This window comes from Chionomys nivalis, chromosome 8, assembly GCF_950005125.1.
Source record: "Chionomys nivalis chromosome 8, mChiNiv1.1, whole genome shotgun sequence".
In the NCBI taxonomy this organism is placed as follows: domain Eukaryota; kingdom Metazoa; phylum Chordata; class Mammalia; order Rodentia; family Cricetidae; genus Chionomys; species Chionomys nivalis.
The window spans coordinates 78,295,128-78,310,166 of NC_080093.1; the positions used below are offsets into that span (position 1 = coordinate 78,295,128).

The 15,039-nt window shown below is 46.0% G+C and overlaps 1 protein-coding gene across 1 annotated transcript in view; it reads right to left on the bottom strand.

The window, feature by feature from the left end:
* The window catches only part of Tmc5 (transmembrane channel like 5), an 86,916-nt gene that overhangs the window by 50,793 nt on the left and 21,084 nt on the right, over nucleotides 1-15,039 (bottom strand). Inside the window, exons 3-4 of the mRNA XM_057778324.1 lie at nucleotides 3,983-4,821; nucleotides 1,735-1,862 (exon numbers count right to left, since the gene is read on the bottom strand). Of these exons, the coding sequence (XP_057634307.1) occupies nucleotides 1,735-1,862; nucleotides 3,983-4,746 (892 nt within the window). The 5' untranslated portion in view covers nucleotides 4,747-4,821. The remainder of the gene's footprint in view (nucleotides 1-1,734; nucleotides 1,863-3,982; nucleotides 4,822-15,039) is intronic.

Here is a 15,039-nt window from a genome sequence, read left to right on the forward strand (position 1 = left end):
GGATTTGCCTGCTTTTCACATGGGTGCTGGGGATCTGGACCCAGGCCCTCGTGGTTGCACAACAAGCAATTTACCCATCAAACTTTCCCCAAGCCCTTGACTTGTCTTTGGAGAATTTTAATTTCCAGTGTTCCCTGGAGCCGGATGGTCAGGCATCCACCCGTATTTGCCCTGGTTCTACCCAGCAGCAGTTCAGGGTAAATAGGGAGTCTTGGTCTGCATCAGCCTGGACGCCTCGTGGCTGTCAAACAATTAGTCGAGTGACACTGGCCCTTTCTTTCTGAGCCTCAGTTTGTCTCTTAAGCAATAGTCAGAGACATTTTTCCCTTCACTGTCCTTCCTGTGAAATTGTATTGTCACAGCTATGTTTGATTCCCGCCTCTGTGCTGTGTGTGAGCCCGTGCTTCATACATCCAAACACTAAGATGCCCCGCATCTGCCACCTCCCTTGTCCCCCTCTCTGGGACCGCTGTGCTGCTAAGACTGCACGGCATGTGTTCATGATATTCTTGGGCAGAGCAATCAGTGTTTGGGCTCTGAAGTCAGCAGTTCCTTTGCAAGCGTCTGACAGACAGTGTTCTCGGTAGCACAGGTGTCCCAGGCTTCCCTCAGCTCCGCTTGGGACTGTGCAGCTTTATGTTGGATGGCCGAGATATGTACTCAGTAGAAACCGGGTTTCAAAATTGTAGTTGTTTGTTGTGTTTTCAGATGGGGTTGCTCTACTACATAGTCCTGACTGTTCTGGAATTCAATATGTATACTAGGCTGGCCTTGAACTCACGGAGATCCAACTGCCTCTGTCCTCCGAGTGCTGAAATCACAGTTGTGAGCCACCACACACAGCTTTCAAATGTGTTACTTCAAAGGCTGGGAATGTGCTCAGTGATACAGGAACTTGGGTGTTTTCCTAGCCTGTGTGAGGCCCTTGATTCAATACTCAGCATCACCAAAAAAAATTTTTTTTTTTAAATGTGACATTTCAAAATTTTGTCCTTTTTTTTTATATTTATTTTTTGATTTTTGAGACAGAATCTCTTGTAGCCCAGGCTGGCCTCAAACTCACTATGTAATTGAGGATGACTTTGAACTGCTGATCCTCCTGCCACCACCCCAGAGTGCTAGGGTTACAGGTATCCCACCTCACCCTGTTAAATTTAAGATTTCCTCTATAGAGATTTGCTCTGCAATCCTGGCCCATGATGCCAAGTGGCGGCAGGGAACTGCAGCTCCCTGACAGCCCACACATCAAGGGAAACAGCTCCTAGCATTCTTCAGCACAGCACGATGCTAAATGAGGAGGTTCCACAGTGCATTCGATGTGTTCTGACTTGTGGTATTTTCACACAGAGCGAAAGTCAAGAAGCATCTATCCATTCCTTCCCCTCTGCTGCCTTCAAACCCATTCCCAGCCCCCCTCCAGCCTATTAACCGGCTGCCTGGCTTCACAGCACAGCATCCGGTGCTGTTCTTGGCTGGTCCTTCTGTTGCCTTCCATTTCCCTCCCTCTTCTACTTCTTCTTCTTCCTCTCCCTCCCCTCCCCTCCTTTCTCCTCTCCCCTTTTCCTCTTTGATTCTCAATGATGGCATCTGGCTTCCTACAACCAAGTTCTAGTTTCTATACATAAGGAGGGCACCTGAGGGGAGGAGAAGCCAACGTCGCAGCTGTGGCATGCCTTAATTCACTGCCTATTGCTTTCTTCCTGGGACACTAATGCCACCTTAGCACACACTTACCATAGCCATTTCTAGGATCACCTGGCAGAGAGTGGCCCTGCTGACCTGCCATCTCCATGGGTACCATCTCAATGCCTTCAGGAGAATCTTCATTCTCTCTCCCCAGCACCCCGAAGGGGCCATTACTCCTGCAAGGAAATAGCGATCACATTGAGTATGTTCTGCTGAACACCACGAAATACCCAAAGGTCCATCTGATTATCACTTTGATTGGACTCAGAAGACCTTGGAAATGTGTAAAGCACACTTCCACGTCTGTGTGAGGGTCATTTCTAGAGAGGATTATCTAAGGCGGGAGATTCTCCCTGAATGAGGACAGCACTGTGCATAAGGGGGGACCCAAATGAAAACAAAGGGAAACCAATAAAAATAAACCTAAATGGGTATTCTCTGTCTTTCCTTCCCTCCCTCCTTCCTTCCTCTGTTCTTTCTTCCCTCCCTCCATTCCTCCCCTCTTTTTTCCTCTCCCCCATCTCTGTTTCTTGGCCACCATGATGAAGTTTTCTACTTCTGGAACTGGCTTTCAGGTGGTTGTGAGTCACCATGTGGGTGCTGGGAACCAAGCTTGCATCCTTTGGAAGAGCAGTAAGTGCTCTTAACTGCTCCGCCATCAAACTAGCTCTGGTTATTTTATTTTTAAAGGACTCCAGGTAACAGAGTAATTCTAAGTCAAGTGACTTGGAACACAGCTCTGACATAGAGAAGGGACAGGAGCAAGACTGGCTGCTCTAGGGCTAACACCTTGCTCTTACATTGGCACTGTGTAGCTTCCTGCTTCTCCGTCTAAAAGTGAAGGGGCATAGCCTTGCTCACGGGTTAGCAGGACCCATGAAAGATGAAAAGAAGGGGGCTGGTGGGATCAAGGGTGGCTCTTGGAGTGGTGACTCAGGCAGCCAGAGGTCACACCTGTGGCCTGGTCCTGTAGATCCACTATCTAGGTCCTAAAGACATTTATCTGAGAGTTGTATACCAAGTCCTGGGTCCTTGTTCCTTGAGATAAATGCAAGCCAATGGAGTCTTGTAATTTCGTTTTTCCTCCCTTCACTCCCCTCCCTCTCTCCCTTCCTCCCGTCTTTCTTTCTTTTTTTTCTTTCTTCCTTCCTTGTTTTGAGAAAGGGGTTCACTATATAACCCAGTTTGGCCTTATTGTCACAATCCTCCTGCCTCAGCCTCCCAAGTGATATATGGGACCATATCACCACTTCTAAAAGAGCCATTTTTAAAAAACTCAAGTTTACAAATATTATAATTGAAATGGTACATGTAAAACAAAACATGTATCAGCCAAAATTTCATATGACAAAATGTATAGGTTAATAACAACAAAAAAACTAATAAAAAAAAGTTAAGTATTGTTGACATGACCTCTGGAAACGTTAGAGCAGAAAAGCTAGATTTGGCCCAGCTATGGCCCCTAGATAATGCTGTCAAGGTCTAAAGCTATACCAGATAACAGTGACCAAAAATGGCCGGAGCTAAAATCCTTTATCCCACACTGACTGGTGAGCCAAATTCTTGATCCTCAGCTGGTGGCTCTAGTTGGGGGTTTCTGGGAATTTGGGGCAATGAGATCAGACTGGAGGAAGGGGGTCACTAAGGGTGAGGCCTTGCGAGGAATCTTATCTCTGCCCCTCCAACCATCCACCTGGTTTCACTCTCTTTGCTACCCACCCACCAGGAGGTGAACAGCTCTGTAAATGGAGTTTTTAGTCCTGATTGCCTGGTCCCAAATAAACACACAGAGGCTTATATGAATTATAAATACTTGGCCGATAGCTCAGGCTTATTACTAGCTAACTCTAACACTTAAATTAACCCACATTTTTATTTATGCTTTGCCACGTCGTGGTACCTTTGTTAGCATGGCACATTCATCTCCTGCTCCCTCTGCATCTGGCTGGTGACTCCTGACCCCAGCTTTCTCCTTCCCATCATCCTTAGTTTGGTGGCTCTGCCTGCATTTCCTGCCTGGCCAGTCAGCGTTTTATTAAACCAGTTTGAGTGGCAAATCTTTACAGTGTACAAGAGGACTGTCCACAGCACAGCTCTCCTCTGCCAATATTCCTGTGGCCATGATATTTTGCCCGAGAACATAGGATCAAGACACCATGGACTTGAATTCTGTGGGTGTTGTTCGTTTTCACGGCATTTTAAATACAAAGGTAATCAATATATTCCCAGTAGAAACCACTAGACCAACTCCCACTGGCTTGATGAGTACCCCAATGGGGGGTGGACTTGGACTTACCTCCTGAAGACTTTGGAAGAGCCATAAACATGATCTTCCTCAGCACCTGGATAATCAGGTTCTCCCCAAAAGTCTGAAGCATTCTTTGAGCCCTCAGCACCAGGATAGTCTGGTTCTCCATAAAAGTGGGGCGAGTTTGGCTGATTCTCAGCACCTGGGTAATCAGGTTCCCCAAAGGTGTCTAGGTAGGAATTGATTCTGGAGCCAGCATGACCGACATCTCTTCTGGAGCCTGGCAGGTTGGAACTGGCCCTGGGGCCAGGATGATCAGAGCTGCCCTGAGCTCCAGGATAGTCTGGTTCTTCCAAGGACCCCAAATAACCTAGGTTGGCTCTGGAATCTGCATAGTTGTTGCTGCTTCTGTCTCTCGCAAAACCAGAATGGCACTGAGACTCGGGGTAGTCAGGCTCCGGGGATGAGCCTGTGTGGTAGGGATCGCTCCGGAAGTCATTATAGTCTGGTTCCGGTAAAGACTCGTGATAGTCTGGCCTTGTTCTGGAATGCACAGAGAATGGAGGATCCCTGGCATTGCGATAGTCTGCACTACTCGGAGATCCAGGATAATCTGCTTCGGCTAGAGGCTTGGGGTAGTCTGGATTTGTTCTGGAGCCCGAAGAATATGGGTTGCTCCTGGGATGGTGGAAGCTTGGATTGTCTAGATGGTCCTGAGTTTTCAAATAGCTCTGTGTACGGTTTTGAGACCTTGAATAGCCAGGGTAGTCAGCATGGCCCTCGTAGCTGCTATTCCCGTGAAAGGAAGACATGATGATGTAGAGTCTTCACCCGGTTGCGTTAAAGCATGGCCGCCTCTGTAGCAGCTCAGGGACCTTTTTATTAACCTGAAAAATCAAAAAGGAAGGGAAAGATCAGTTATTTTCCTTCCTCCCTTGCATAATTCACTGGCTGTCTTCCAATATCTGATAATTAGGTGTTCAGGTGCCAAGAGCAGCAACCACACTTTTGCAGCCCCCCCCCCCCACACACACACCTAGGATGAGGCCATGGAAGGAAGACAGGCTAGCAGAAACATTATCTGTGACTTCCAGGTCCCACTGTTAAAGGACTGAAGTAATTCCTCTCTTTCTCAACTTTCTACTTTCCCTGTGCTGGAATGGAGCTGTTGAGTGGTGGTCTTGGGTGATGAGAATGACGGTACTCTCTGCCCCCCCCCCCCAGCAAAGCATAGGAGCTCAGATTACTAGGAAGAGAGAATAAACTTGTGTCTTCTCTCAAAATATTGATACCTACAACCACAGTTATATTTTTAATAAAGTATCTATATGATTTGGGGATTTTGAACCAAAGTTTAGAAAGAACAGGATTTTTTGAGACAGAGTCTCATGTAGCCCAGGCTAGCCTTCAGCTTACTGTATAGCAGAGGATGGCTTTGAGCTTGATCCCAAGTTCAAGGACTACTGACTTTGTGCTACCATGCTTGGTGTGAGCCATGCTGGGCTTTTGTGCACGCTAGACAAGCACTCTACCAGGTGAACTTTGCCCCAGCCCTCCTTATCAGAACGTCTTTGAATTGTTTGTCTGTTTGAAACAAGATCTCACTGTTATAGTCCAGACTGATCTGGAACTCACAATCCTCCGGCCTCAGCCTCCCAAAGCTGGGATCACAGGTATGTGCCACTACATCTAACCTTGAACATTGTGATTGCTCTTGTGTTTCTAGGGTTAAGAGCACAAAATCAGCAGGCGTGTACAAAGACAGAATAGTTTATGGAACTGAGAGAGAAGGCTCCGGTAAGGATGCCAGCTAGGACCCCTTCTTGTTTGATAATGTGACTTTATCAGTTCCACAAGCTTTTCAGACAGGGCTACAATCTAATCAATGTCTCTAATCCAGTGACAAGGTTTTCTCTAGATGTTCCTTCTCTGGCAACAATACCTTGATTTCCCCTTAGAAATCCTTCCCACTCCCACTTAGATCAGGCGATACAGAAACTCTGCACTGTACAAGGAACACCACAAATGATCACGTGACCCCAACCTGACCAATCAGCACTCACCATTCCTTTGGCCTCTGGGTTTAGCTCTGGAATGGATGGGCTCTTACATATCACCTTTAGTAAGTGAGAGATCTCTAGACTAGACTGCCTGAGAAGGTGCTCTTCTTCCAAGGAGGCAAAAGGCTCAGCCTGGAGCTACTGGTGTGAAGTCAGTAGGGGTAGAGAAGAAAATAATACACAGAAAAGAAAGTTCACAAGAAGAGCCAACAGGGTTGGTTGCTGAGCCCGCGGGGCGGGGGGAGGGGCGTGGAAATAAGGAAAATAAAACACAAACACCCCCCCCCCCCCCCGCTGTTTCACACTTGAACGATTTGGTAAAGGTGGATGCCTACAAAGAAGGAAGTAGAAGATTTTTAAAGCTTGACCAACTTAGACAAGTTTATCTCTCTGTAAACGACACGGGTTCAGCTTTGAGTAACCAAAGCTTAAGAAAATATTAACTCTCTCTGCTCAACTGTGCCTTCAGAATGTCAGTGGGCTGACTCCATTCCTCCTGGCTCAGCACCAGGGGAGTCAACTTCCTTCCGCTTTCTTCCTTCCCAAGGTCCATTGCTTTCTGCTATGGAAACACCCCTCCCTACGCCGAGCCCCTGTAGGTTGGATGTGGTGACTAGGGGAGGGCGTATCACCCAGGCAGAACTGGAGAGTCAGTTCTAGGAGCTTTGTTGTGCTGGAACTGTAGCAGGCAGTTTAAGCCTGAAGCTTCCACTAGTCACCAATGGGAAGGTTTGCCTAAAGGTGATGCCCACAGTGAGAGAGCAGGGCCAAGAGACACGTGGAAAGAAGGGTGCTGGGGATGTGTGCGCAGCCGCTGGATCCCGCCACACTTCAATACAGATACACAGTACATGCCTGCTTCTTTGCACTCCCTTTTTGATGTAATTTAGAGTCCAGCTGCTAATTGTTTGCTGATGAAACAGAGAAATCTGCCTGCAACATGACCTTTGCAAGCAGGGACGTTAACGCTGTAATGCTGTGAAGACCCATTGCTGTGTTTTACTGCAAAATATTTTCCTTCACATGGTTTGGAACTCCTCTGTTTCCTTGCAGCAATGACCATATCTATGCTAGAAATTCCCAGGGTCTGCATAAGGTCAAAGTCTTACTTACATCCAAGCAAGGCTTAGTATATTCAGGAAATAAAAATAGATAAATGTAGACCAGCCCAAGAGAAATAAATATATCCACCAGAAGACGACAAGCCATGTAGCCTTCACAGAAACTTTCTATCAAGGCACCCCAAAATTGAAAACCTAAATGTCATTCCAGAGAAGAATAAGGAAATGAATTATGGCACGCTAACAGCATGAAATACTCTACAGTGACAAAAAAAAAAAAAGACTTTTGCTACATAAAGTAGCATTGATGATCCCCATAGATAAAAGAGTTCAACACGAAAGATCATATGCTGTATAAATTCATCCCAGTTCAAGATCAAGCTAATAACACATGCTGATTTTAATTGGAATACTAGATACAGAGAAGGAAAGAGATAGGCACTGAGTAGGATTTTCCATGCTGGTTTCCCTAAGGTGCTGGGTGATGATCTTGTATTCTTGGGTGGTAGGTGCCTAGAGGTATAGGTGTGTGTGTGTGTGTGTGTGCATGTGTATGTGTGTGTGTGTGAATGTTCATTGAGTTGTACACGTGAGACCTGTGTACATATTTCTTTTTTTTTTTTTTTGGTTTTTCAAGACAGGGTTTCTCTGTGGTTTTGGAGCCTGTCCTGGAACTAGCTCTTGTAGACCAGGCTAGTCTTGAACTCACAGAGATCCGCCTGCCTCTGCCTCCCAAGTGCTGGGATTAAAGGCGTGCACCACACTGCCCGGCCATATTTCTTAATATATTACTTCTAAACTGAAAATGAAGGCTGGAGGCTGGGAACTATGGTGCTTGGTATGGTAGCAGAAGCAAGAAAATCACAAGCTTCAGGCTAGCCTAGGCTACATTGTGAGTTTGATGTCAGCACTTGCAAGCCAACAAGACTCTATCTCAAAAAGAAGGAGGAGGAGGAGGAGGAAGAGGAGGAGGAGAAGGAGAAGGAGAAGGAGAAGGAGGAGAAGGAGAAGGAGAAGGAGAAGGAGAAGAAGAAGAAGAAGAGAAATAAAAAAGAAATAAAGAAAGAAGAAAAAGATAGAAAAACCAAAACCAGAAGCCATACCCATAACACCATCTGGGGAAGGAAAAATAACACAGCGAGGATTTGGGCTCACAGATACTTCTGATTTTCTTGCTTCTAATTCACAGAAAATCTCAATGAATGAAAACGAAATCTAGGTGAAGACAGGACATGTTATCTGACTTGACTTTAAGCTTCTTATTAGCCCAGGCTACAAAGAAATCAGTGTAGGTTATAGGAGCAGGGTAGGTAAGTGAGGAGAAAGCAGGTCAGCTTGGCAAGACAGCCATACTGTTGAGGATCAGTTTCTAAATAGGAGTTAGAAGAACCCTTCCAGGGGCATCAGAGAACAGAGTGAAGCATCAGCCAAGGTCATACATAAAGCACTCGGGACTGACAACCTCAGGGACTCCTCTAGGTCACTGATGTGAGACTCTTTATGATGGTTTCATGCAGCCTTGATGAAGAATAAAATTATTCTAGCCACAGAGAAATGTGCACAACCAGAGGTCATCGTATTAAGCAAAAGAAATCAGACTCAAAGAAATGTCAGTGGGTTAAAGAGATGGCTCTGTGCTTACGAGCACCTTAACTGCTCTTTCAGAAGACCCAGGTTCAGTTCCCAGGACCTACATGGTAACTCACAATCACCTATGACTCTGGTCCCAGGGGATCTGATGTCCTTTTCTGGCCTCTGTGGGCACCAGGCATACACCTGGTACACATACATACATGCAGGCAAAACCACTTATGTACATTAAAATTTTTTTTTTGAAGAAAGAAAATATGCGGTATAGTGGTACGTGTCTTTAATTCTAGCACTCAGGAGGCAGAGGTAGGTGGATCTCTGTGAGTTCTAGACCAGTCTGATCTACATAGTGAGTTTCAGGACAGCCATGGATATGTATAGAGACTGTCTCAAACAAACAAACAAACAAATAAATATTTAAAAGGAAAATAAAGGCATAGTGGTGGATGCCTTTAATCCCAGCACTTAGGAGGCAGAGACAGGAGAATATGAGGTTGGGGCTAGCCTGGTCTATATAGAAAGTTTCAAGTCAGTCAGGGTTATATAACAAGACCCTTTTTAAATAGATAGTTAGACAGACAGACAGACAGATACATAGATACATAGATAGATACGTAGATAGGTAGGTAGGTAGATAGGTAGATAGATAGATGATAGATAGATCACATTTTTTCTCATTTGTGGATTTTGGGTTTTATGTAGATATACAAAGTCTCACACACACACACACACACACACACACACTGCATGGAAGTAGAAGCAACACACCTGGAGACCTGGAGGAGTGACGGGGTCCGGAAGAAGAAGGGAATGGCAGTGAATATGGTTAAAGTACATGATATATCTTGTAAAAATGTCTTACCAAATCTTATCACGGAGGACACTGAATATCCGCCAATATAAATCTTTTCTGAAGAGAGAACTAGAGAGGTGACTCAGCAGTCAAGAGCTCCAGCTGCCTTGCAGAGACCTGGATTCATTTTCCAGCACCCACACAGCAGCCAAATGTAACTTCAGTTCCCAGGGCTCCAATGCACTGCATGTACACACATGGTATACAGACATACATGCATGCACATGGTGTACAGACATACATGCACACACATGACAACCACACACATACAATAAAAATAAATAAAAATATTTCTATATGCCCATCCTAAAGAGAAAGGAGAACCTAGTAACTGAACATATTCAGCTCCATGGACACTTGTCCCTCAGTCCTTACTGATCTCCCTGTGTCTGCAGTTGTAGGAACTGTGCCCAATACAAGGTAGTGTACAGATTTCATCGGGAACTGCTAGCCTCATGGCTTCCAGGAAGCAGTCTTCTGTAAATTAATTTACTTTGTTGACCGACATATCGTATTTTACGTAGTCACAGGATACATGATGCTTGGGTTGTGTGTGCACTGGGTAATGATCAGCTCAGAGCGATAGCATACACCATCTTACACGTCAGCTGTTTCTCTGGGGTGGAAACATGAGGGGTCTTCTTCTTTAGATGTGTGACATGTTCTTACTGGTTGCCTTCATCTGCGGATGGCTTTTGCTAGGAACTGGGTGACGAGTAGATAGAAGTGGCTGTACCCTCTGAGGCTGGCCTCCCCTGAATAGTCCAAGTTTACGGACCTCAGGCAGAGATGACTGTCCTGACTGTGACGGGGAGGGGCTCTGACACAGAAGCAAAGATGCGTGTATGTGCGAGGCAGGCTCAAATGCCTTCTTGGTTAATTTTCTATCAAGAACTTAAAAAACAAAACAAAATAAAAAACAGGAGACTAGACAGAAAAAAACGTTACAGCCAGACCTCTGCATATGGGGATGGGAGTAGGTGCTGTACTCACTCACTGACAGAAAGTATTTGAAAAGGGGAATCACACTTTACCCGACTAAGCCTGCAGAGACCCTTTCTTGTCACTATTCTCTTAAGTATCTTTATATAGCATTTACATTGTATTATGTGCTATAAGTAATTCAGAGAGGGTTTAAATTACACAGAATACACCTAGCTTCTATGCAGATGCTAACATGTCATATAAGGAATGTGAACGTCCTCATATTTGGTGTCAGCTGGGTTAGAGCCTGTCCCCCACAGGTACTGAGCGATGACTGCATGCTATACTTTATTTGTAAATAGAATTTAAACATTTAAGCACATTTTATATATAACACAATGTTCTATGTGCTACACATATGCAAAACACCACGACCTATGTTCTAGCTTAATGTAAGCCAGGTTTGAGAACCACCCTTGCTGTCAGTTCTGGCAGCTAAAGCTTGGAAGCCACACTTTAGGAATCTGTCAGTCTCAATAGCCCCATGTATTCCACTTGGTTATCGTGTTCTGTTGCACTGATCCCTGCTCCTTCTCATGAGTACTGTCCCCTAATTTTCACAACTCTACACAGTGATCTCTGCATGTCCCAGACAAGTCTCGTTGGGCTGTGCAAATGTCTCTAAGAAAGAGAGCTGACTCTGGTTTCCAGGGCTGTCTGGATGGGGCATATCTCCATCTCACTTGGGATGGCTCAACTGTTCTCCAAGTTGCCATACTGATTTTCCACCACTGTGAGTTGGTGGCCTATCCGTTTTTACATTGTCTTCCCATGACAATCAGGGTTTCCCACAGCTGACCTCACTTCCTTCCCTGTAGAAAACAGTCAGTTACTTTCCTATGCAGCTTTTAAGGAGGAAACAGAAAGACAGGACTCGGAGCTGGAGAGGTGGCTCATGATTAAGAGTTCGCTGCTCTTGCAGAGGAGCTGAGTTGGTTTCCAGTCAGGAGGCTTACAGCTGCCTGTAAATGCAGCTCTAGGGCCTCCAATGCTCTCTTCTGGGGTCTTCAGAGATGACTTTTTTTTTTTTTTAACTTTTCAAGTGACATAAAGAAAAAAAATAGAGGGAAAAAAACTGAGTGAAAGCAGAATGTAGGAGTCCTTTTCGTTAGGTGGATGGGAGATCTAACTGAGCCCATGAAATATGCAAAGTTCCTGAGAAGCAGAAACTTTCCCTCCTAAGCTCAGCTCCTTGTGTGCAGCCCTGCCCTCTGCTTCCCTCCCAGCAGGGGTGCTGTTACAGGCGAGCACACAAAGGCGTGAGTGTGAGCAGTTTTTCCAACAAGCACACAAGGGCATGAGTGTGAGCAGCTTTTCCAACAAGCACACAAGGCGTGAGTGTGAGCAGATTCTCACTTCTCTGGCCAGTATCCACCTTGTTATACATTCAGCATCACCCTGAACTCCAGATCCTTGTGCCTCCTAGGGCGGAGATTGCAGTGTGCACCTCTGGACCAAATCCAAGGCTTCGTGTTTGCTGAGCCAGCACTTTACTAACTGAGCCCCAGGCCAGTATTACTTCTTGAATTCTATAGTTTTGAAATCAGGTAGGATTGCTCAGACAGAAGCAAGAGTAAAGACTTTTATCCAAAATTATATATAAAAAAACAAAACGACCTTACTTCCATCTCTAGTCACAGAGACGAATACGATTTCAACCCCTTATCAGAGAAGCTTCTTGCAGTGGGTGGCAGTTAATACAGAAACTAGTGACTGGTCAAAATGCAATAGAATAAGAAACTGTGTAATGCTTAGCCCTATATGGGACATCTGTACCAACCTCCACCCCTCAAGGCTTGGGGAACATGGCAGGGTGGAGTGGGGGCAGAAAGACTGCAGGAGCCAGAGGTTGGGCAGCCCTGGGGTAAAACATAGTGGACATGACATGACCATTTTGCTCAGGTACTCACAGCACCTGTGGTTGATAACACAAGATAAAACCAATCAGTATTTCAGCGTTGTCTTAGGGTTTCAGGATTTCTGTTGCTGCGATGAAACACCATGATCACAAAGTGACTTTGGGGAAGAAAGAAAGGGTCTATTCGCCTCACACTTCCACATTGCTGTTTATCATCGGAGGAAGTCGGGTCAAGAGCTCTAATAGCACAGGATCCGGGAGGCAGGAGCTGATGCAGAGGCTACGGAGGATGCTACTTACTGGCTTGCTCCCCAAGGCTTGCTCAGCCTGATTTCTTATAGAAAGCACCAGCCCAGGGATGGCACCACCCACCAAGGGTTGGGCCCTCCCCTGTTGGTCACTAATTGAGAAAATGTCTTACAGCTGGACCTCATAGAGGCATTTCCTCAACTGAGGCTCCTTCCTCTCTGATGACTCTGTGTCAAGTTGACACACAAAACCTGCCAACACCTGCAGGGATAGGGGAGAAGGTTGGGAGGCTTCCCCCTTAGCCCAGGTGCTATTGCCAAGCTGATGGCTACTGGAGGAGGGAGAATCATTTTCTTCAAGGGTGTGATCCCTGCTATTGCCCATGCTCCAGTGGATGGCACTATACATAGAGACCAGCATAGTGAACACTATCACTGAGCATCAGAGTGGACAACTACAGCTGACGGCCACAGTGGGCACTGCACCCGATCACCACAGGGACCGTCATAGTGATCACTATGGCTGACCATCATAGTGGACACTACAACTGATCACTAAATTGACTGCCATAGTGACCTTTATAATTGACCATCACAGTGAAGACTACAGCTGACCATCCCAGCAGACACTACAGCTGACCGCCCCAGCGGTCGCTACAGCTGACCACCCCAGTGGACACTACAGCTGACCACCATAGCGGACACTACAACTGACCGCCCCAGTGGATGCTACAGCTGACCGCCACAGTGAACACTACAGTTGAACATACCACACTTGACACACGGTGGACACTAAAGCTGACCATCACAGCGGACACTAATGCTGACCACCAAAGTGGACACTACAACTGATCACACCACAGTTGACAGTAGAAGAGACCTCCATGGTGAACACTACAGCTGACCACCATAGTAGACACTACAGCTGACCGCCCCAGCGGACACTACAGCTGACCGCCCCAGTGGACACTACAGCTGACCACCCCAGTGGACACTACAGCTGACCACACCACAGTTGACACAAGCAGCCACTACGGTGGACACTTCAACTGACTACCATGGTGGACACTAAAGCTGACCATCACAGCGGACACTAATGCTGACCACCAAAGTGGACACTACAACTGATCACACCACAGTTGACAGTAGAAGAGACCTCCATGGTGAACACTACAGCTGACCACCATAGTAGACACTACAGCTGACCGCCCCAGCGGACACTACAGCTGACCGCCCCAGTGGACACTACAGCTGACCACCCCAGTGGACACTACAGCTGACCACACCACAGTTGACACAAGCAGCCACTACGGTGGACACTTCAACTGACTACCATGGTGGACACTAAAGCTGACCATCACAGCGGACACTAACGCTGACCACCACAGTGGACACTACAACTGATCACCACAGTGGATACTACAGTGGTAATAGTTACCACCATAGTAACCACTATGACTGTCCATCACAGTGAACACTACAATTGACTTAATGGGGGGTGTGTGTATCAGAAGAGTACATATGTTCTAGGAGGATTTTGAGGGGAAAAAGGGAATTCATAAGATAAAAACTATTTTGTATTTATGTATGAAATTTTCAAATATAAAAATATAGTTTCAGACCAAATCCCAACATGGAAAGGGGAGGTGTGCAGGCACAAAGTCCCATCCCTAGCCAAGGATTTATTGGCAACTGATAACAGATGAAAGGGGAGAGATGGTTTTAAGAGTGTTGCCTCCAGGGCAGTGGTGGTACCTGCCTGTAATCTCAGCACTAGGGAGGCAGAGGTGGGAAGATCTGTCTAAGTTCAAGGCCAACCTGGTCTACAGAAGTAATTCCAACACAGCCTAAGCTACACAAGGAAACTCTGTCTCAGAAAAATAAAAGAGAAAAGAAAAGTAATTTTGGTGGCTGGAGAGATGACTCAGAAGTTAAGAGCACAGAAGTTAAGACCTCTGTTCTTCCAGAGGTCCTGAGTTCAATTCCCAGCAACCACATGGTGGCTCACACCCATCTATAATAGGATCTGATGCCCTTTTCTGGCATTCAGGTGTACATGCAGACAGAGCACTTAGAGACAGATAAATAATTTTTTTAAAAGCGGAGTCTTGTACTATCTGATTTTTTGTGTCAACTTGACACATGCTAGAGTCATCAGAGAAGAAGGAGCCTCAGTTGAGGAAATGCCTCCATGAGATCCAGCTTAAGGCATTTTCTCAACTAGTGATCAATGGGGGAGGGCCCAGTCCATGATGGGTGATACCATCCCTGAGCTGGTAGCCCTGGCTTCTATAAGAAGGCAGGCTGAGCAAGTAGGTGAGCAGCATCCTCCATGGCCTCTGAATGAGCTTCTGCCTCCAGGATCCTGTCCTGTTTGACTTCCTGTCCTGACTTCCTTCAGTGGTAAACAGCAATGTGGAAGTGGAATTAAGCTGAATAAACATTTTCTTT